Source organism: Pleurodeles waltl, chromosome 3_1, assembly GCF_031143425.1.
Source record: "Pleurodeles waltl isolate 20211129_DDA chromosome 3_1, aPleWal1.hap1.20221129, whole genome shotgun sequence".
In the NCBI taxonomy this organism is placed as follows: Eukaryota; Metazoa; Chordata; class Amphibia; order Caudata; family Salamandridae; genus Pleurodeles; species Pleurodeles waltl.
This window is the reverse complement of record NC_090440.1, coordinates 926,979,948-927,002,775: the sequence shown is the minus strand read 5'-3', so window position 1 is coordinate 927,002,775 and position 22,828 is coordinate 926,979,948. Positions and strand designations below refer to the sequence as shown.

General features: G+C 44.3%; 1 protein-coding gene across 1 annotated transcript in view; it reads left to right on the top strand.

Moving 5' to 3' along the window:
- Nucleotides 1–22,828, top strand: part of MACO1 (macoilin 1) — a 239,647-nt gene that overhangs the window by 171,619 nt on the left and 45,200 nt on the right. Inside the window, exon 9 of the mRNA XM_069223924.1 lies at nucleotides 5,252–5,372. Within this exon, the coding sequence (XP_069080025.1) occupies nucleotides 5,252–5,372 (121 nt within the window). The remainder of the gene's footprint in view (nucleotides 1–5,251; nucleotides 5,373–22,828) is intronic.

The following is a 22,828-nucleotide window of genomic DNA, read 5'->3' as shown; positions in this document are numbered from 1 at the left end:
TGACAAGTTGAGAAGACTTTAACGTGTCCAGTACTACTGGAATTGCAAATTTAATTAAGGCTGTTGGTTCTTGTTTCATTCACACCTTCTCCTCTATATTTGGTTTAATACCTTCAGCCATTCACTCAATATTTTCCAGTATTTTCGGGGGATTTCCGATAACTTTGGCTACAATAGGTGGCATCTTGCTATTGCTACTTTTTATGTGCAGTGGCTGCCCTGTTACAACAAGGAGAACTGAAAGTGCTTCCACAAGCACAGCTGTATCGTGAACGCATGATGCAGTACGTTGGAGCTTCACCCCTTGAACAGTTGGAGTGCGACTGGTCTCTGTCATTCAGATCGGTTTTGCTTTGTGTACAGCCCATGTTTTGGTGCCTCTGTTGCCCTTTTGAATGTGCATTGAAAGTTTGTCTTTCTGCGCAGCGCTTGCTTTCATTGGACGCTGATCTGTTGATGTTCTCACTGAGGGCTCAATACCAGACATGCACTGTGAAGGTGTGTTTGCTATTGGAAGCTGTTTATGAGTTGCCCTTTGTGGATCATGGGGCTCTGAACTCACTGTTGGGCACACTACGGAATGCTGCTGCCTTGGCTGGAGCTCAGACTTTGGAACACAAATGCACCTTGGTTTTCCTTGGCTATGAACTTCCTACTTTGCCACCTGCCGAAGTGGAAGATTTCCTGTCTTCAATTATCCTAGATTCAATTGGCGATTTTGAAAATGACTCTGACTTTTGAAATTCAGCTTTTCTTGACACCACAATTAACATTTTAAATTTGTCCTTTTAATACATGCTCAAGTGTCTTTTTAACTTGTCATTATTAACATTCCACATATATGCCTTAGGATGAATTTTAGTACCTTTTATACGTACAATTAGGCTTTGAGCCACCTTTGAACCGGCAAGGGGAGGGTGTTGTGTAGTCATTTTAGCTATAGGTTTATATACGTTATTTTAGCAAATTAGGCCTGCCGCTGTGCACTTCACACTAGATATGTTTTTATTCATCTTCGTTATATTATTTTAACATTAGCCACATTTGTGGTCTTGTTTTATTTTCTCTATCTCGCTGTTATTCACCCAGGTCAGCACTACGTTCTTAAATAAGACATTTCTTTCACTCTGTGCTTTTCTCAAGGCTGCTGTAAGATAGGTTTCTTTGCCTCTAATATTCACAGAAACATACACACTCTTACGTGGGGATCCTTTCTTGGAACATCAGCTGTTTTATATAAAAACACTACTTTGACCCATGTTAGAGCAAGATTCCAGCCAGATGACCACGACTGTATGCTGATTGCTTTGCTACAGCTGCTTATGTAGACTACAGGCCTCTTGCTCAGGTATGAGGGATGATGTCTTCCCAGGGGGAACCTGAAGGGCAGAGTTAGAGCTTAACATGCTGTGCTCTAACATAGCTTAGGTAAGAACTATCCTTATAAACTCTAGTGACAATATGGTAGTATTATTTTTGTGTTTTGCTCTCCTTGTCGCAATTTTAATCTTGTTGGGCTTCATCGTCCTAGTTATTGAAATACATGCCTTATTATCTAAGATGCAGTTACTTCAGTAAAACCCTATTGAACTATACTCTAACTCTGGTTGTCCTTGCATATGTGAGACTAATGTAACTGACAGAATCGGATAAGCTCTGAGAGACCACGATTCCCCTGAGGAGTCATTTATGTCATGCGCCCAGTGGAGATGTGGCACTGCTAGTTAGCCAGAACAAACCCAGATTAGGCCTACAGGTGTCAAATGGTGCGGGATCTGACTCAGTCCCCTGCAGTACAGGTGATTCTGCCGCCCGAATCTAGTAGTCTCATTAGGACAATGAGAACCTACACGACAAATGCAAACAGTAATGCTTGGTGAACATATGTGCGTTTGACTACATCACAGAGGTCTGGAAGTGATACTCTGGCAAACAAAGCAGTGGATGTAGCCATCTTTCTGGTTGAATGTGCAGTGAGTTTTGTGGACGGTGGTCTTCCTGCTTTGCTGTGGCAAAATGCAATTGTCACCAACACCCAGCAGGCTGTACTGCTCCGTGAAAGGGCTCAACCCTTTTTGAGAGGTCCGAAAGAGATTAAAAGCTGATTCGGTTTCCTGAAAGCTTTTGTTCTGTGAATATCGAACTTCAAGCAGTGTGTTACATCCAAAGAATGGAGTACCTTCTCCCCCTTAGAAGACAGGTTTAAAAAAACTTTGATAGAACAACAGGTTCATTCAAGTGAAAAGAGGTTGAAACCTTTGGTATGAACTTTGGGTTGGTTCTTAATAATACTTTATCTCGTAGAAAAGGCTCAGTGACTGTAAAGGCCTGAATTTCCTAGATCCTTTTAGCTGATGTTAGGGCTATTAAAAGTGCTATCTTCCAGGATACATACTTTATATCCGCTTCATGGATTGTTTCAAATGGTGCTCTCATAAGTTGGGAAAGAACAGTTTTAAGCTGCCAGGATATTGCTGGAGGCTTAATTTGTGGGCAGGCTCTAAACAAGCCCTTCATGAATTCTTTCACAGCAAAATTTTCCCTGGTTGTCTTATGAAAGTGGAAATATCTGCTAAATGCACTCTTATTGAAGAATGAGCCAAACCTGGGACTTCGCCAGGTGAAGAAGATATGGCAGTAGCTGTTCAGGAGAAGAGCGAAAAGGATGCCTTTTATTTCTAAAGCACCAGCAGCAAAATCTTTTCCACTTTGCTTCATAAGACGTATTTGTGGAAACAGCACAACTGCCCTTGGATAGCTTTGCATTCCGGTGGTATATTCAGAGAACCAAATTCATTGTTGAGGTGCCAATGCAACATATTTAGACAGCTCACGTGAGAGTGCAACACTTGGCCATTGCTTATAGAAATCATGTTCTCTGTCGGCTGAAACTGGATAAGTAGGCATAGCGAGACGAGGTGGAGTTCTGTGTACCAGTACTGTCTCGGCCATGCAGGTGCTATGAAAATGAGACATTGTGGTTCTAACTCCATTTTGCAAATTACTGTGGGAATTAGAGAAAAAGGAGGGAAAGCATAGGTGAACATTCCTGTCCACTGTATGTGAAAAGCATTCCCCTATGACCCCTTGTGAGGGAACCTGCTTGCGGATTTATTTTTTGTATTTCTTGTTTAGTCGCTTTAAGAGATCTAGGATCAGATGTATCAAAGGGTTTTACCCATTCTGTGTCTGGGAAATAGTGTTCATACATATGGCCCCTAGTTTCGGGGTACCCCATTTTCTGAAGATCTATGACCATTGATCCTGATTCATTTCCCATTCATGGTGCAAACTTGTTCTGCTTAGAGAGTTCATTCATTCGTTCTCAATGCACGGGTCATGCATTATTTGCAGAGAAATGCCGTGAACCGGTATCCACTTTTAAATTTGGTGGGCTAGTTAGGAAAGACTTTGTGATCTAGTTCTCCCCTGTTTGGTGAGATAGAACATTGCAGTAGTATTGTTGATTCTCACCAGAACAGAGGAATGGCAAATTTTGAGCAGGAATGCTTGCAGGCCCTGGAACACTGCTTGCATTTCTATTGCGCTTCCTAGAGAGACAATTTTCGGTGAATTTCTAGCTCTTGAAGATGTGCTCCTCAACCTGCCAAGGAAACGGCTTTCTTCATTATGAAACATGGTTGTGCTGTCTCGATTGTGAGACCTGGAGTGATGTTCGCCTTTCTTCCCCACCATATTAGGGTCTGTTGCATTGTAGGGGTGATGACTGTCATGTCCTCGAATGAACCGTGACTCTGTACCTACTGTGCATTCAATAGATCCTGCAGTGGTTGCATTCATATGGAGACGCAACTTTGGAATCACTGGAATGCACAATGATAGCATTCCCGATATGGACTTGATTTTCCTTACTGAAGTGGACTTTCTTTGTTAAAGGGAAACAGCGGTCTCCATTATCTTCTGAACCCTCCTTGTCATGAGGTACGCTTATGCAACTGGTATCGAGAACGGCCCCTAGAAATACCAGCAACTGGGATGGAATAAGAGTCCCATGTTCTGCGTTCAGCTTCAGTCCCAAAGACTTGAACAGGCCACAGTGGATTTTTGTGCAGTCAGGATGGTTGGTCCCTTTATCAACCAGTCATCCAAGTAGGGAAAAACCTAGTGACCCTTTCTTATTAAGGAAGAGACCAACAGTGCCGTGCACTTCATGAATCTCCAGGGAGCTGAGCGCAAGCCAAAGGGAAGGACTTTGAGCTGATAGTGGCACCCTCTCACTGCCGATGTTTCACATGAATGGAAATGTGAAAACATTTGTCGAAGAGATCAAGAGATGTCATGAAATCTCCCCTGTTGAGCAGCAATATAGTTTCTTGCAGGGACTGCATCTGGAAAGGCTGGTTTTTGATATACTTGTTCAGTTGCCTGAGATTCATGACCTGCCTCAATTTGCCAGACTTTTTCGGTATGAGGATGAAGTTTGCGAAGAAACCTTTGTCTCACGGTTGAAAAATAACTTCCTCTATAGTCCCCTTTGAGAGAAGCAGAGTTATCTCCTGCATTAAGAGAGTGGGGAGGCAGACAGACACCCTCTACTTGATATTTGTTAGTAGATTTGGCCCAGTGTCAAAAGCAATTGGACATATATTACTCAATGCTGCCCCTTTCTAGCCAACCCAAAAATATTTGGGGCCCTATGAAATGTTATTTAACTCAAGCCTTTAACTCAGCCCCCTTATTGGGCCCTCCATCCCCTGATTCTGTTTGTTGCCTTTCCCTTCTAACTGCCTCCTTTCCACCCTTTCTTAATTCTCTTGCATTTTGATTGTCACAGTATTCACGAACTCTGCTTCACCTGTGTACTATGGTCCTATTTATTTTCCCTGCATTATTTTTATTATTCCCGCAGGGTATGACTGACTATTATTGCTTTGCGAACGTCTTAAACATCTGATTGATTCCTCCCTACTGATTGTATTTAATATTGAAATGGAGCTTTTGCGTTAGTTATATTGTCTTTGGTTTGGAAATTATAAAAACGTATTTTAAAAAAGTATTTAGAGGTGGAATACAGATTAGCAGAATTTTATGAAAAAACTTTAAAATATGCATATTTCCATATGTTGAAATGTAGACCGTTAATCAAAAAGAACAAATGCTCCCTTTGTGTATTTAGAGTAGGGATACAATTAATCTCATATTCTTGAACACAGCATGCCTGTTAAAGTACATGAACCTGTTTTTTTCCAAACAAAGTCCTATTATGTTACCATTTTGTTTCTCATAACAGAGGTGAATGTACTGAAACCTTAAGAGGTCGTATCCGCGATCTGGAAACTGAATGTAAGAAGTTAACAATCGACATGAAGCTAAAAGAAGATCAGATTCGTGAGCTAGAAGGAAAAGTCCAGGTAATGTAGTGGATCTCTTTAAAAGTTGCTTTGTGTGGCTCCTTAGTTCAAGAAATTATGAAGATCGGTTTTTGGTTCTTTTTTCGTTTATCCATTGTTTTTGGTTATTGTCGTTGCATGTTATCAAAAATACTGCTTTGGACAACATTATGTCTAAAATACGATTTTTTTATCACTTTCTTGTACAGAGTGTATTTCAGAGCTCATTAAAAATAAAGAGACAGATTGGCAGATCTATAGCATGAGAGCTCATGTAGCACAGTGTTCTGTTACATGATCACATGTTGTCCAACAAATGTCTGGAATGAGAAAATGTGTTAGGCATGTTGACTCTTAACGGTTTGCCATTGAGCTCCTCTGACGGAATAAAAATCTAACCCTGCGGTGGCAATCTTTCTGAGACAGACTTTTTACCACACAACCCTGAACATGTGAATACATAAACAGGTGTCTTACTGGATCCAGACATTTTTCAGCAGTACTCCTCCGTGCCAGCAGGAGTATTAGATCAAGGAAAGGCAAATCCTTGAGGGTATTGATCTAGCCACAGAGGTCATCACAGTTAACCCTGTCTCCTTGCCAAATAATTAAGATGCTGTCGATATATCGTCGCAAAAGGAGAATGTTGGTGGCATTCGGAATGTAATTGTTCTCAAAATTGGCCATGTAAAAACAGGCCAAAGTTGGAGACAAGGTGCATTTCGTAGATGTGCCCTGGGTCTGGTGGTGCAGTTGGTCCCTGTAACAAAATACATTTTTGAACAGGGCCAGGGTGGTACATTCTATGATGTGGTGGGTCATGACAAATCTTCGGAAAGTAGGGTACTTTCTATCACTCTTAAAGTCGCATTTGGGGGATGTTCGTATAGAGAGCATCTATGTCTAGTGTTACCAGCAGGTCTATCCGGTTGGTGTTGGGCTCTTCAGTCAGGTTCAATACGGGTCTCATATCCTTGAAAAAGGAGGGAGTTTTTGTGACCAGTGGTTATAAAAAAAAAAGAAAAGTGGAACCTATATCTGGCACAATGGGTCTGCCCAGAAGGGGGTAATCCCTTTGTGAATTTTGAGGTTATAAAATGAGGGGATTTTTGGTCTGCTGTTTACTACACACACAAAAATCTGCCTCATTTTGGCTAATCCACCCGTGTGTTTCTCCAGAGGAGACTACTGAGTCTCTCTGTAGGATCATGACTGATAGGTGTGTAATATTTGCAGCTAGCTAGGTGATGGACACTTTCCTTGTTATAGTCACTAGTAGACATGATAACACTAACCCCATCTTTGGGAGCTTGTTTGATGGTAATCTGGGTGTCCTTGGTTAGTGACTTTACTTCTGTCAGGTTAAGATAGGACATGTTTTGAGAAGTAGGCTGGGCAGTACATTTCTTGTGAACTGCCTGATCAAAGGTCAGTAACACGGGTGGTATCATATCAGCAGAGGGAGTGAATCTATATGGATTCCGTAAGCCTGAATCAAGTTGTCCAGGTGTAGCTTAATCATGAAAAAAGCCCTCACGAGGATTTTGCAGAAGTTGTGTAATTCACACTTGGGTGTGGGTACAAAGCCCAGTACTCTTTGTAGGACCTTGATTTCTGTGTCAGAGAGAATTCTGGTAAAAAGATTGTCAATCAGTGTTTCTTCATCTGACTCCTTAGTTGCATTTATGGTGGTGATTCCTGCCATTGTACTTCTTTTGTCCCCTTCTTCCTCAGCCCCAAACTCTGCCTTAAAAGGGGGGGGGGGAGGGAGTTAAAGGGTGGACTGATGGCCTCCCTGCCCTGGTCCAGGAGGTTGAGGAGGAGGAAACTGCACTTGAAGCACCGGCAGCCCCCGAGTCTGATGAAGTTCTTTGATCCCGAAGGGGAGGAAGCAAAAGGATGACTGGAATGACCTCGAAACAGAGAGCCCAGAAGAGGTCGACAACTACCCCTCAAAGCTTTCGTCCCTAAACAACATCACATGCTACAGCAGGCTAGTGAAGGGAACAGCGGGCACATAATGGAGTACCCTTAGAAGAAGAGAAGAGACTCCTGCTTGCTATTAGAAACCCTCATGCCATCATGCAACGGAAACCTTTGTCTCCCCATGTTACCCAGCATTCTGGACCAGGGCAGGGAGGCCTTCAAAGAACCTGCTGCAGTTAAGGGGGTGACACCAAGGGTGGAGAAAAAATACAAACCCTCCCCCAAAGGACCCCACATACATCCTAGGGAACACAGTGGCAGACTCTTATCATCACAAGGGGGAGAAGGAGGAGCATGCACACAACTCCACAGGCCCCCCTCCTGAAAGGGAAAGCAAAGAGGTTGGACATGGTGGAGAGAAAGATGGAGAGGGAAGCAGCAACGCAGTGGCATATAGGAAACTCCCTTCTCAATAGATATGGCCACCAGCAGTCGGACGAAACTGGGGAGCTAATGAAAAAGCTGTCAGAAGGGAACAAGAAAAGTGCAAAGGCAATTGTCCAGGAAGGCAAAACTAACGCCTGCCTAAAATCAGCACTGAAAGCCGCTGACACAGCCAGCTGATAAATGTGCACAGAGACAACTCTAAGGAGACACGCTTGGCTCAGAATATCCGGTTTCAAGCTTGAGGTACAAGCCTCAATCATAAACCAGCCCTTCACTGTAGAGGCTTTATTTGGCTAGGAGTCCTTGCAGCAAATCAAAAACGACAGCGAAACAGCAAAGGAAATGGGGGCAATACAATATAGAGGCTGCTTCAGAAGGGGAGGAAATACCATCAGAAGACCCACAAGAAGGGGAACGTTTGCGTCAAGACAACAGCAGCAGCAATCCCCCAGGGGAGTACTTGGCATACTGGCCATCAGACCAGGTACCAGCAATGGCAACGCCCCGCTATAGGAGGCTGGCCTGGTTTGTAGTGGAGACCTATGACACCTTATACCAGGTCCAATTATCCCTTATTAGTGAAATATAGGCAGTGTTTAGAAGCCAAGCTCTCCAGAGGTAGCTGTAGCTGAGCAGCCAAGGCTTATCTAGAAGACATGCAAAGCTCATGCAATACTACTGTAGTCACACAGTACTCACACACATGAAGGAAAATACTCAATGTTCCAAAAATAAAGGTACTTTATTTTGGTGACACAAATGCCAAAAATACCATAGAGTCTATATTCCCTTAGGAGGTAAGTAATACACAAATTATATACACTAGTACGCATAAATGTGCAGGAAAACAGCTAGAAAACAGTGAAAATCACAATAGTTAGAAATGGGCCTGGGACAACACAAACCATATACTAAGAAAGTGGAATGCGAATGTCGGTTTCCCACCTAGGCAAGTGAAGTGTGTAGAGGGTCGCTGGGATTACTAGAAAAAACCAAATGTTAAGTACTAGAACCCACCCCAGAGCCCAGGAAAGCAGGAGTAGAACACAGTAACTTTCCCAGAACACACAGAAACACGAGAAAGAAGATTATGCAAGAACCAGAAGAGACTGCAAGACACCAACAATGGATTCCTGGACTTGAGGACCTGTCGAAGAAGGGGACAAAGTCCAAGAAGCACAGTAGAGTCCAGGGAGAACAGGAGCCCCTGCTAACCAGGATGAAGGTGTAAAGGAAGAACCACCTGTGGAGAAGAGCAGTCAGTACTGCACCCAAGAAGACTGATTTGGCTTCCTGGTTGGTGTATATGATGTCCCACGCCGGATGGAGGATTGAAGTCTGGTTGGCGTCGCTGGAGTCCTCCAACAAGCCTTGGCACACGCAGAGCTCACGGTTAGCGAAAAATGGCGCTGTCCAGGACCAGAAGACAAGGCAGCGCGCACAGGAGTCCCACAGCACGAGGACGAAGGAGGCGCAAAAGGAGGCCTATGCAGCACTACAACAAAGGATCCCATGCCGCCAAAGAACCACCCAGGAAGATGTGCATCGCACGATAGAGTGCTGGGGGCCGGAGCTGCACGGTTCATGAAGAACTTTAGGGAAGGATGCCAACAAGCCTTGGGAACTGCAAAACACGTGGTGCATGGGGTACTGTCTTGCGTGGGGAGGCAAGCACTTACCTCCACCAAATTTGGACAGTAGGATGTCAGGACCTTCGGGACCACTTCAGTCCACCACCCGTGATGCAGGATTCACGCAACTTGTCAAGAGAGGGGACCCACGCCACCGGTCATTAATGCAGTGAGGTGCCTGCTGAAGCAGGGGAGTGGCTCCTTCACTTCAAGAGAGATTCCTTCGCTCTTCTGGTGCAGGCTAAAGACAGGCTGTCCTGTGAGGATGCGCAACAAGGAAACAGTTGCAGTTGCTGGCAGGAGCTGAAGGTACAATGTTGCAGAAGTCATCTTTGGTTCTTTGTTGTTGTTTGGGGAGTTCCTGGAGGGTCCAGATGCAGTTTCTTCGGTGAGAAGGTGAAGTAGAGGATGCAGAGGATTCCTGCTGGAGTCTTGCAATCAGAATCTGAAGAACCACCCAAAGGAGAGACCCTAAAGAGCCCTGATAGGGGGATTGGTCAGCTAAACAGGTAAGCACCTATCGGGGGTGGGCTCTGATGTCACCTGCTGGCACTGGCCACTCAGATGCCCCCAGAGTTCCCTGCCAACTTGGAATCCAAGATGGCAAAACAGAGGGGCCCTCTGGAGGCGCTTTGATGGTGAACAGGGGAGTGGTCACACCCCTTTCCTTTGTCCAGTTTTGCGCCAGAGAAGCGACTGGGGGTCCCTGAACCAGTGTGGAGTGGGTTATGCAAGGGGCGCACCAAATATGCCCTTCAAAGCATTTCCAGTGCCTTTTGGAGGCTAGTCCTCCCAAGCCTGTAACACATATTTCCTAAGGGACAGGGAGTAACACTCCTCTCCCAAAGGAAATCCTTTGTTCTGCCTTCCTGGGCTCTAGCGTCTCAAGCAAGAGGAGGGCAGAAACCTGTCTGAGCGGTGGCAGCAGCTGGGCTGCCTTGAAAACCTCAGAAGGCTGTAATGGCAATACTGAGGGTCCTCTAAGGAGCCCTGAGAGTGCATGGAATCATACAACAAATGCTTGCAAAAGCCTTGAGGTATGATTCCGACATGTTTGATACCAAACTTACCTATGTTCTGAGTTACCATTATGTAGCTGGACATAGGTAGTGACCTATGTCCAGTACACGCGTAAAATGGTGACCCCCACACTCCAGAAGTCTGGTAAAATGGTCCTGGAGGTTGTGGGGGCACCTCAGCTAGTGCAGGGGTGCCCTCACACACAGGTACTCTGCACCCTGCCCTCAGGGCTGGAGGGCCTGCTATAGGGGTGACATAAGTGACCTGGTGCAGTGTAAATGGCAGTGAAAGGGTGCATGCACCTTTTCACGCAGGCTGCAATGGCAGTCCTGTAGAGGCCTTTCATGGGCTCCATGTGGGTGGCAAAAGATATGCTGCAGCCCATAGGGATCCCCTGGAGCCCCAGTGCCCTGGGTACCTAAGTACCATATACTAGGGACTTATAAGAGGGTACCAGTCTGCCCTGCCAATTGTGGGTGAAATACTTGGTTATCAGTATGCAACAACCATCATTTAAGGGAGAGAGCATAACTACTGGGGTCCTGATCAGCACGATCCCAGTAGACACAGTCAAAAACAACGACAAACAGGCCAAAAGTGGGGGTAACCAAGCTAGAAAGAGGCTACTTTCCTACACCTGCAAGACAGCCCTTTTGTGGAAGAGGGAGAGCAAGAGGTCAAAAGCCCAGAGGAGGAGCAGCTGAGTTACTCAAAAATACCCCCACACACACCAGTGGGGGTGCAGAATAGCACAATACCCACAACAATGGGAAGAAATTACTACAGACAATGGGGTTTTAAACGTGGTACGCCATGGCTACTGTATAGAACTTTTAACCCTATCACCACCAAACCCTCCAAAAAAAAAAGAATTATCAGAAAACAGAACTGGTGCAACTGAAGAAAGAAGTCAAAGAACTGCTCCAAAAGCAAGCAATAGAAAGAGTACCAAAGAAGAAATTAAACAAAGGAAACTACTCACCCTACTTCCTGGTACCAAAACAAGACCTTACACTAAGGCCAGTCCTGGACCTCAGATTCATAAACAAATTCATCCACACACATTTCAAAATGACAACCCGACAGGAGGTAATTCCACTCCTGCAAAAGGGAGTACATAACAACCATAGACCTACAAGGACGCCTGTCTGCACATATAGGTAAACCAGGCACACAAAAGATACCTCTGATTCATACTCGAAGGGGTTCACTTCCAATTCAAAGTCTTACCCATTCGGAATAAAGGTAGCACCAAAGGTTTTCACAAAATGCCTGGCAACAGTTGTAGCATTCCTAAGGGGATGGGGGGATCCACGTATACCTGGACCTGGACGACTGGCTAATAAAGGTACATACTAAAGAAAAATGTCAATGGGATACCTAAACAGTGATCACAACCCTGGAGGGACTAGGGTTCAGCATAAATCACAAAAAAGCATCCCCAAAACCACAGCAGGAATAGATCTTCCAAGGAGCCAGGCTGGACGCGAGGAAAGCACATTCATACCCAACCCAGAGGAGAGTACAGGCAATCGCATAGCAAACTCGCCGTTACCAGAACGGGTGATCTCTGATGGTGAAGACAGTCATGAAGCTAATGGGCATGATGGCATCATGCATTCTCCTCATAACGCATGTGAGACTCCAAATGCAACCATTTCAGGAATGCTTATGAAACAACTGGTCACAAGCCATCGGGAGTTGGGAGGATCTAGTGATTGTAACAAAGAAAATACAGAAAGAGACAATGGTGGACATCCAGAGACCTAACCAGGGGGAAGACCTTCCAAGACAGAAACTCCCTCTGTCACCATCACAACAGATGCATCGCACAAGGGATTGGGAGCACACACAAACAACTTAAGAATTCAAGGCCAGTGGATCAAGACGAATGCGACAAAGCACATCAATTTCCTAGAGATGAAGACAGAGTTACTGGCCCTGAAAGCCTTTCAAACACAAGTACCAGGGAAAACAATACTAATCCAAATAGACAATAGAACATTGCTGTTGTATCTAAACAAACAAGGGAGCACAAAATCTTTCCCCCTAAGCAAACTAGCCCAAGAAATATGGAAGTGGGCAATACCACAAGAGATCAACTTACAAACAGTTCACCTACCAGGGAAGGACAACATAGAGGCGGACAGACTAAGCAGACAGGAAAGCAGCACACTCGAATGGTAGATGAAACAAAGGAGCCTAGAAACAAATCTTCAAGATCTGGGGCACACCAGCAATCGGCTTGTTTTTGTACCTGCAGAAAACAAAAAATCCCAACTCTTCCCCTCCAGGTTTTCACACCACCAGTGTAAGGGGAATGCCCTGCCACTAAACTGGTCAGGGAGATTTCCCTACTCCTTTCCTCTGATTCCCCTAATATGGAAGGTACTGGAAAAGGCCTGGGAACTAGGGGCAAACCTCATACTAATAGCCCCTCAGTGGGCTGAATGAAGCATAGCATGTGGCTCCAGAACACTCTTCAGGCCTCAAAACTACTCCTACTGGTAAGTAACCATTTTGTTCTTTTGGTCGAAGGAACCATAGAAAGGGTTCTGGTGCCACAAGTTGGTCGTGGTTGCTGTTTTAGCAAATTCTGGGGCTGATAATGAACAGGTGCCACCATTTTATTTTAGAACATCACCCCCTCAGTGCCTTCCTTATGAAGAACCAATTCAAGATGCTCACTCTGGCCCAGGTCTTGTCTACTCTCCATTCTAGACACTGGATGATCGTGCTAAACTTGCGTGGCACTTATTTCCACATCCCTGTCCAGCAGTGATTCACACTTGCCCACAACCATTTTCAATTTGCTGTGCCCTTCTGGGTAGTGGAGGGGGTTAATAAATGTGACGGTGATGGCAGCAGCACATCTTCGGAGGTCGGTGATTCCAGTCTACCGCTACCTCAAAGACCTGCTGTTGAAAGTAGGTTCACCGCTGTTAGAAATGGGGTTTTTGGTTGGCAGTCAGGTTACCCTCTGTCCAAGCAAGAACCTTCACTCTAGTCAAGGTAAGTCACACACAATCCAAAATTAGCCTGTGCCCACCCTCTGGTAGCTTGGCACGAGCAGTCAGGCTTAACTTAGAAGGCAATGTGTAAAGCATTTGTGCAATAAATCATACAATACTATAATATAACACCACAAAAATACACCACGCAGTGTTTAGAAAAAATATATTATATTTATCTGGGTATCTGCAGGTCAAAACGATCAAAGATGCAATATGAATTTGTAAAGATATCACTGAAAAGTGATATAAAGTGTCTTAAGTCTTTAAAAAGCAAACAAAGTCTCTTTCAAGCACAAAGTACCTGGTTTCTGGTGGAAAATCTCCGCAAAGGGCCGCAGAAGAAGAGATACGTGGACAAATTGTGTGTGTGTCGATTTCTCCCCAGCACAAACTGACTTGTGTCGTTATTTTTCACGCGGGGAAGTCGTGCGTCGTTTTCTGGCGCGCGGACAGTCTCTTTCTGTGGATCGCGGGGATTACCAGATGTCCCGGGTCTGTGCGTGGATTCTCCTGCTTGTTTTCCGGCTGCGCGTCGTTCCGCGGGGCTGTGCGTCGAAATTTCACTCTGTCTTTTTGGTCCTGAGACTTCAGGGAACAGGAGGCCAGCTCTATCCCTTGGAGAGCACTTTTACAGCCAGACAAGAGTTCAGCAAGGCAGCCGGCCAACAGCAAGGCAGCAGTCCTTCGTAGAAAAGCAGAAAGATGAGTCCTTTGAGCAGCCAGGAAGTTCTTCTTGGCAGGATGTAGTTTCTGGTTCAGGTTTCTTCTCCAGCAAGTGTCAGTATAAAACAGGGCCTCTGCCCTACCTCATCAAAGTTGTGCCTTTGAAGTGGGGGTGACTTCAAAGAGTGTCTAAGAAATGCACCAAGCCCCCTTTCAGTTCAATCCTGTCTGCCAGAGTCCCAGTAGGGGGTGTGGCAGTCCTTTGTGTGAGGGCAGGCCCTCCACCCTCCCAGCCCAGGAAGACCCATTCAAAATGCAGATGTATGCAAGTGAGGCTGAGTACCCTGTGTTTGGGGTGTGTCTGAGTGAATGCACAAGGAGCTGTCAACTAAACCTAGCCAGACGTGGATTGAAGGGCACAACAAGATTTTAGTGCAAAGAAATGCTCACTTTCTAAAAGTGGCATTTCTAGAATAGTAATATTAAATCCGGTTTCACCAGTCAGCAGGACTTTATATTACCATTCTGGCCATACTAAATATGACCTTCCTGCTCCTTTCAGATCAGCAGCTGCCACTTCAACAGTGTATGAGGGCAGCCCCAATGTTAGCCTATGAAGGGAGCAGGCCTCACAGTAGTGTAAAAACGAATTTAGGAGTTTTACACTACCAGGACATATAACTACACAGGTACATGTCCTGCCTTTTACCCACACAGCACCCTGATCTAGGGGTTACCTTGGGCACACATTAGGGGTGACTTATATGTAGAAAAAGGGGGGTTCTAGGCTTGGCAAGTACTTTTAAATGCCACGTCGAAGTGGCAGTGAAACTGCACACACAGGCCTTGCAGTGGCAGGCCTGAGACAAGGTTAAGGGGCTACTGAAGTGGGTGGCACAACCAGTGCTGCAGGCCCACTAGCAGCATTTAATCTACAGGCCCTAGGCACATATAGTGCACTCTACTAGGGACTTATAAGTAAATTAAATAGCCAATCATGGATAAACCAATCAATAGTACAATTTACACAGAGAGCATATGCACTTTAACACTGGTTAGCAGTGGTAAAGTGCCCAGAGGTCAAAAGCCAACAACAACAGGTCAGAAGAAAATAGGAGGAAGGAGGCAAAAAGTTTGGGGATGACCCTGTCAAAAAGCCAGGTCCAACAACCGCCAGGCAGTTGTTGATTACCTTCAGACAGTGAACCTCCTGACATCCAAAGTCAAATCTGACTCCTTTGCAGACTCTCCCCTACATTTGAGCTATTCTGGACAATGCAGTTGCACACATATCCCCAGAGAGAAGAGTCCAGAACATTCAAGCTACAATCCAAATGTTTCAACCTCTGTCTTGTCGCTGAGTGAGGATGAATTTCTGGCTGCCTGGGCTGCCTCCTGTATCCTGTTGGTCAAGCATGCCAGATGCAAGCACTGCAGTGGGTTCTGAAATCCTAGTGGGCTCAGCACCAGGGGGATCTTTACTATCTGGTACAGATTTAGGAGAGATTGCAAAAGATCTCCGGTGTTGGCTACAGGGCCATGATTGGGTTAACAGCAGATCCCTCTCCTTACCCCAACCAGAGCTCACAGTGGTAACCGATGCATCGCTTCTGGGTTGGGGAGGCCATTTGGAAGAAATGGAGATCGGAGTTGTCTGTTCTCCGGCAGAGGCCCAGCTCCATATCAACCTTCTGGAATTGAGAGCCACCAGCATGTCGTTGAAAGCTGTCCTGCCCTCCATCGAAGGGAAGTTGGTGCAGGTGCTCGTGGACAATACCACCACCATGTGGTACTGCAACGAGCAGGGTGGGGTGGGGTCGTGGAAACTGTCCCAGGAGGTTTTGCTTCTCTGGGGTTGGCAAGACCACCAGGAATGTTTCTGGTTGCGCAACATTTAGCAGGTTTCCTGAACACAGAATGGATGAGCTAAGCTGGTGAAGCTTTGTGGATCACGTATGGCAGTTGTATACGGAGAGTGGTGCAGAATCTTTTTCTGGAATGGAGAGAGTCATAAATCGGTTTTGTTTATTTACCGCTGAGATCGCAAAATGTCCACTCTCTTTTGGTCATTGTAGTTTCAAAGGAATATCTCGCTTGGAGACACTGGAAAGCACTTTCTGTTTAGAGTGGGACTTGAGACTGCTGTACGCCTTCACACCAATACCTCTCCTGACCTGAGTTGTGAAGAAGATCAGGACCAACCAGGCCAGTCATCCTAGTGGACGGGATTGAACACAGAGAGTATGGTATCCCAAACTCCTGGGCATTAGCATTTGTACTCCATTCACGCTGCCTCTTATTGAGGATCCCCTGCAGGGCAGGGTTGTGCACCCAAACGTGCACAGCCTACACCTCCATGCTTGGAGATTGATAGCTGACAGTTGACCTTACTCCTGAAGGTTTGAATGTCATATATGCAACCAGGTGCCCCTTAACCAAATCTGTATACGTCTGCCATGGGATATGTCTGTGGTCCCGTACACTGCTAAGCAAATGTTCCCGCTCAATGCTTAACTGTCTGAAGATCTGTTGTATGTGTTCCTCACCAAGCATGGCCTTCCTTTGGGCAATTTTAAAGTGTATGTGTTTGCTTTTTCTTCTTATGGTTGCATGATATGTACATAAATGTTTTTCTGTAATTTACTCTGATATAGTCCGAGCTTTAAGAGGTCATGACCCAACAATAGCAAGTTGGGATTATATATAGCTCATAGTAAAACATATGACATTGGTGGAGGGTTTGGTGAGTATGGAATTACGCAAAACTCTTTCCTTGGGCTCATCAATTCAGTACAAATGTAGTCATCCCATGCCGTTTGCTTATGTGAGCAGGCCACCCCCTTCCTTCTGACACTTCAAATGACAACAAGCCCCTTGGGTCTCCCACAATCGACTGACTTCCCCTAGCCCCCCTTTAGTATTTGTGGCAGGGGAGACCAAGGCCCACTCTCCCTAGTAACTTCGGCTGGGGTGACTGCAAACAGGGCCAGCTGCCTAATATCTCTAGGGGGTGAGAGGTGGGGTTCGGCTAGATTATGTGCAGATTAATGTTTGTCTGACATTTTGGCACCTGGAGTAGATAATGATTTTACAATACAGTAACATACTATAATGGAATGTTGGCAAGCCTAAAAAACTAAAATTGGGTGACCTAGATTAGGGCAAGTTAGTTTATAGACCAATTCGATGTGTACCTAGTTCAGGAGATATGGTTTGTGGAATCGTTACATAGGGTATGCTATTTGAGTTTTAGTATATCCGCTCAACACAAGCATCTGCCGCCCCTCTAGTGCTCTATTAATATAGGTTCGGCTTTTAGTGAAAGCACACATACAAGGCATTTGTGTATTCAGGAAGGAGGGTCGGCCTTACATATTTACACCTGTAATAGAGGTGTTGGGGGAGGGGGGTTGAATCACCAACACTAAAGATCTTTGCGGCACACAGGGAATACTCCTGATCCCGTGACCCCTTGATCATTGCCAGGGACCCCCTTCAAACCCTTGACCAACCCAGGTGAAGCCCTGGGTGAGCCTGAGGAGGAGGAATTGGGAATCCCATCATTGGACATTCCCTCTATCAAGAGATGCACAGATGTAGCCTCCCAGATGTTATCGCTTACGCTAGCATATGGCCTGCCGGCCTGCAATGGCCACACCAAGTCAGATCTCTGTGCGCACTATGCATATAACAGACCGGGGACAACATTGTTGTATCCCTGTCTTTATGGAGATCTGTGGTTGATATGAAGGTAGTTACAAGGATTGATATTAACCATGATGCTATTTACTGTTCGATGGCCGACATCACGCTGCACCATAAGCCCTCTCTTATATCTCTTAGCAGCGATACCAGTCCCAACAACCGACGTACCCTGAAATGGTCCCAAATTGATATTCACCTAATATTCTAGATAGCATAAATAAGCCCCTTCTGACTGCCTTATAGCATAAATAAAGCCCTTCTGGCTTCCTTGGAGGATGTAGATAAACTCCCTAACTCTGCTACAAGAAACCAGGATATTCTTGCCGTACATAAGGTTTTGTATTCCTTGGTCAGCAATGACTTTCAGACTATACATAGGAGGGCTCGTCCTGATTCCATTGCTAATGATTCCTGGTTTAATAAGGATTGTAGAATAGCCAAAAGGGAACTCTACCAGCTCTAAGCAATGGAAATTGCGAACAGATTAAAGCTAAACACAATATAAATAAGCGCAGCAGGAGGCCTATAGGCAGTGGGATTCTCTCTAATGGGATCTTATCTTTGATGGAGCTAAGTCCAGGGATTTTAGAATGTTTTGGAAACTAGTGGCAGGAGACCAGCCTAAACCACTGACCAATTATATCCAGCCACAGTTTTGGTTTCAATACTTAACAGCACTTAATGATAAATCAGCACAGGCAGATTCCAACTCTTTTGAATTTAAGGAGGTCTGCCCCAGAATTGACCCTCAGTATAAATCTTGAGACAACCAGGGGTGCAATCTGGAGTACTAACCCTGGGGAAAGCTGCAGGGCCAGTCGGAATTCCTAGGGATCTGTTTGATACACAGTGAAAAATGGGCAGGGTATCTGAATAAACTCATCCAAGCAATTCTGGGGGGAAGGATATCCCACTCAACTACAGGACGATTATTTTGATAGATGCTTTCCAGAAAATATTTGCAAGGCAGATCATTTTTTGTCTAGAAGCTTGGATCAAAGCAACAGGTGCCCTTTCTTATATACAGGCAGGGTTTATAAAGGAAGTGAGCAATATAGACAGGTTTTTAGATTTATGTGTATCTTCTGGAAAACAATGGTTGTCCAAAAGGAACACCTCTAAGTTATGTGTACTTGCTAACATTGATGTTTCAAGTGCAGGTATTGGTGAAACTATAATAATTTGTTGCTCCCGTATAGCTGTTTGTACTCCTACTATTGTGGGAAATTATTTTTTTGGTTGAAGTGAAGGATTCTTCAGCATAGAAGTACAGATGTGATCTGTAAACTGTAAGAGTTGGTCGTTCTTTGTCAGTCACTAGAAGCCTGAGGTGCGGGGCACTACCCTAACTGCTTGGTTTGTTATTATCTAGAGTCTAAAAATCTGTAACTATTTAGCCCCTCAGTGCGCATCTGGCAGTCATAGGACTGCCAGACTAGCGGTCAGACCGCCACATTATGATCATGGTGAAAGCGCCACGGTCAGACCGCCGACTTTTTTGTCAGTGTCAAAATGGAGGTACTGGAGGTCGATGCCGAAGATTTATCTTTTGGCTTTTTTTCAGTGCTGAGCTGGTACACAAGGCATCAGTATCAGTTTCTCAGCTCCAACTATGTCTGGAAGGCAGTGTCAGGAGGGAAAAGGTTTTTTTTACTTAGTTTGTGCTGGTTGTTATGGTTGACTGTCAATGTCCGACTGCACATCAGAGTCTGTATCTTGAACGGAGAAGACCCCATCCTGTTCGAAGTCTTCTTGCGCATGCTCGTTGCCGGAGATGTCCGGTGTATCATTTGGATGTAGAGACGCCATTTCCATCCAACTATTTCTTTGGTCTCTAAGCGTCTTCTTCGATTGAAAAGAATGACACGCTTCGCAGGTCTGATCGTTGTGGTCTGGTGAAAGACACAAATTACACTCCTGATGATGGTTGGTGTGTGGAAAGTTTGAATGGCATGGAGGGCAAAACCGGAAAGGAGTGCATTCCATTAGGGCTACATTCTTAGATACCATGTGAAGAAGGTAGGCCTGAAGAGGGCCCGAGAGGCCTTTCTGTTCTCGAGAGGGTCGAGGAATTTGATTCAGAGTATGGAAAAGGAACCGGAAGTTAAATTATTAAAGAATACGCGTTCGGAAAGAATACAGTTTTAGACTGTTTGGAGCCGAGAACTCGGAACAAGAGGAATACTCATCTGAACCCGATGGTAGAGAAAAACAATCTAACAAAGAACTCTGTGCCCATGCGCAGTATTATCAAGAGGAGGAGTCACTCGATCCCGTGACTCAAACCTTCTTCCATCAAAAACAAGTTGTACTACTCTGAACCCAACACTAGATGTCGAGCTTATGCACAGCATGTGAATCTACAGCACCACATGCCATCAACAGATGTCTACTGGTAAGTAACATTTTCCTTCCGCCTGCTGACCCAGCGGGAAACTATTAATAGGGGCCAGGGGAAGGTCATCGCACTGGCAGTGACCCGACTGCGGGAGTTTGGTGGTGGCCTTTTCCACCCGCCAAACTCATAATTAGGGTCTTAGTCTCTAGCATGGCTTCCAGTGTATATATGTAAGATAGCTGTGTGTTTTCGGCCAGTGTTTTTTAGAAGACATTACATTATGCAAGGGCTTTACTGCCAGAGTTAAGAAACCCCATCAGGAATTTTAACTCCCTCAATTTATTTGGAAATTTATAAAGTAGCATACATCTGTAATAAGTCAGGTGTAAAGGTTTCACTCTCACTGGATAGCTCATACACAAAAAAACATATTAAAAATGTAATGTTAGCTTTCAAAATGATTCTATACTCATCTCGGGTCAAAATAACCACTTTCCTGTCTACCCTAGCTAGGTGCTCAGTCAAGCCATCATCACCGCCAGGTCATTGTATGCAGTGTAGATAACATGCTAGCACCTCTGGATCCTCTTATAAAAGCTCTATGCTGTGATACTTGCTACAAAACGCCAAGGGCTAGTCTTATATCTAATCTTGTATAGGATTACTGAAATCCCCCAAATGAGAAAGCAGTTCAGGGGCTATATTTTGAATAAATAAATCATTAGATCTGTCCAAAGTTGTTTTGTACTTTTTCCTCACAAGGTCCACTACTGTGAGAGCATTTTGTACAGCTTGTGTGCATGTATGTGCCTTTTAAATGTCTCTAATCTATGATAATTCTATAAACTATTAGACTTTAATAGCCAGAGAAAAAAGCAGTACTCATTATGAAATGACAAGACACTATTCTACATGGATATTTTAGCTGATCCAAAATAGCCTTTATATCACGCATAGCTCCTGGCTTCAAAATATGTAAGCCTGTAACTGGGTCTTGCTCCTTCAGGAAATCACAATTGCAAAGGATGTTTTGTCCTAGCCTGCCTGGCTTCCTTACAGAGCACAAGCCTGTTTCCAAGTCCATTCATATGCATATTTTTACGAGTTCCTCAGGTACAAAGGAAGAAAATACTTGAATTGTTACCTCCTTTTCATCTTATGCTGTATAACCCCCTCAATTGTATTTCTACACCATGAACCCTATCTGGAGGGTTTACATGCCCATCCAGCATCTCAACTGATGTATTTTTCCGTTTGAGTCTCTACCAGATGCTCTACCGTTGTCACTTCTTCTGTACTGTCCTCTTCTGCTACGCTACTGCCCAGGTCCTCTTCTGCAGAAGTGTCTGTAGTTTTCAGGGCATGTTTTTTTTTTTTTGCTAGACCACTCATGTTTTTTCTTAGCGTGAGTCTTTGAGTCCTAACCTTTCTCTTCCTTTGCATTAGCGTCAGCTTAGCTTTTCTCCTTGATATGATATATTTATCTTTTCTGTGATAATAAGCCCTCCATTTCTGTCGGCCCTTTTACTGTCCCTGGAATACTGAAAAGAACTCTAAGAACAGCTGTCACGGTACTGACAGTGATGCAACGTTTAGATTTTTATCAGGTCCAAATTCACTGTGTGTTCAGTGAGGTCGAGCCCTTGTTTTCTCTTTTACTTTCTGCTTTTTCTTGGTCTCCTGCACCGCTTTTTCCTTATTAGGACCCTCACTCTCATTTTTTCTTTGAGGTGCGGTTTAAGAGCCCATAAGCCTAAGGCATTACAGCACACAGAGGTGTAAATTTCTAAAATAATTATTGGACTGTCCCTCATCTCTTTCGGTGATTTTATGTTTTTGTTCTACCTTGCTGATTCTCAAAATGACTATGCCAAAGGAAATATAACCCTTTGATCTCAGTGAGGTGCGGTTCTTTGTGATGAAAGGTAAAAGAAAATCTTAACATGTCCAGATAAGATGATGAAAATCTTTACTTTTTGAAAAATGCTACACCTCTCATTAACTGTACTTGTTGATTCTTCTAGACTAGTAATCAAAATTGCAACAAATAAAATCATTACTTTTATGGAAGTGTTATTGGTGGTCATGATCTTTTCTTTAATGATTCCTTTTTAGGTGATGCATTTTAATCATTTAGAAGTGAATGATTGTGGCTAATAGAGAGTGCATATTTATTTGAATGTTATTTTTTCTTGTGATCTGATTATCAAGTCTGCTTTAATATGTTCTTAGTATTTAATCTGTGTTTGTTCTTCTGTTTTGATCCAAATAATCGTTGTAGCGTTATGTGCAAAGTTTAATGGAAAATTATTAATTTAGTCTCATTTATTGTCAATATTCAAAGAACAGGTTAGAAGAGTAAGAATAAGTAAAAGAGCATCAGGCTATTTTTTTTATAGTTGTTTATCCTAAAAGGTTCAACAACATCTAAACAGTGTTATAAAAACCAGACAAATGGTGTGAAATATGACAGAGGGACATTTTTGCTAGACAAAACAGACCATGCAGAATTGCATCGCTCTCTCCAAATAAAGGCTGCAGCGAAGGCATACAGCCTCCGCTTGAGCTTATCAGCTCATCTGGCATTACACAATGAGAATAGCAGCCTTTTCCATTATATTGAACATAAGCCTTACTGTCAGACTTTTAGCAAATACTGCAGGTACCAATCTATTTTTTGTAGTTACAATTCATGTAGTGTGGACGAGGATAGGATTTTGATTTTGAAAACAA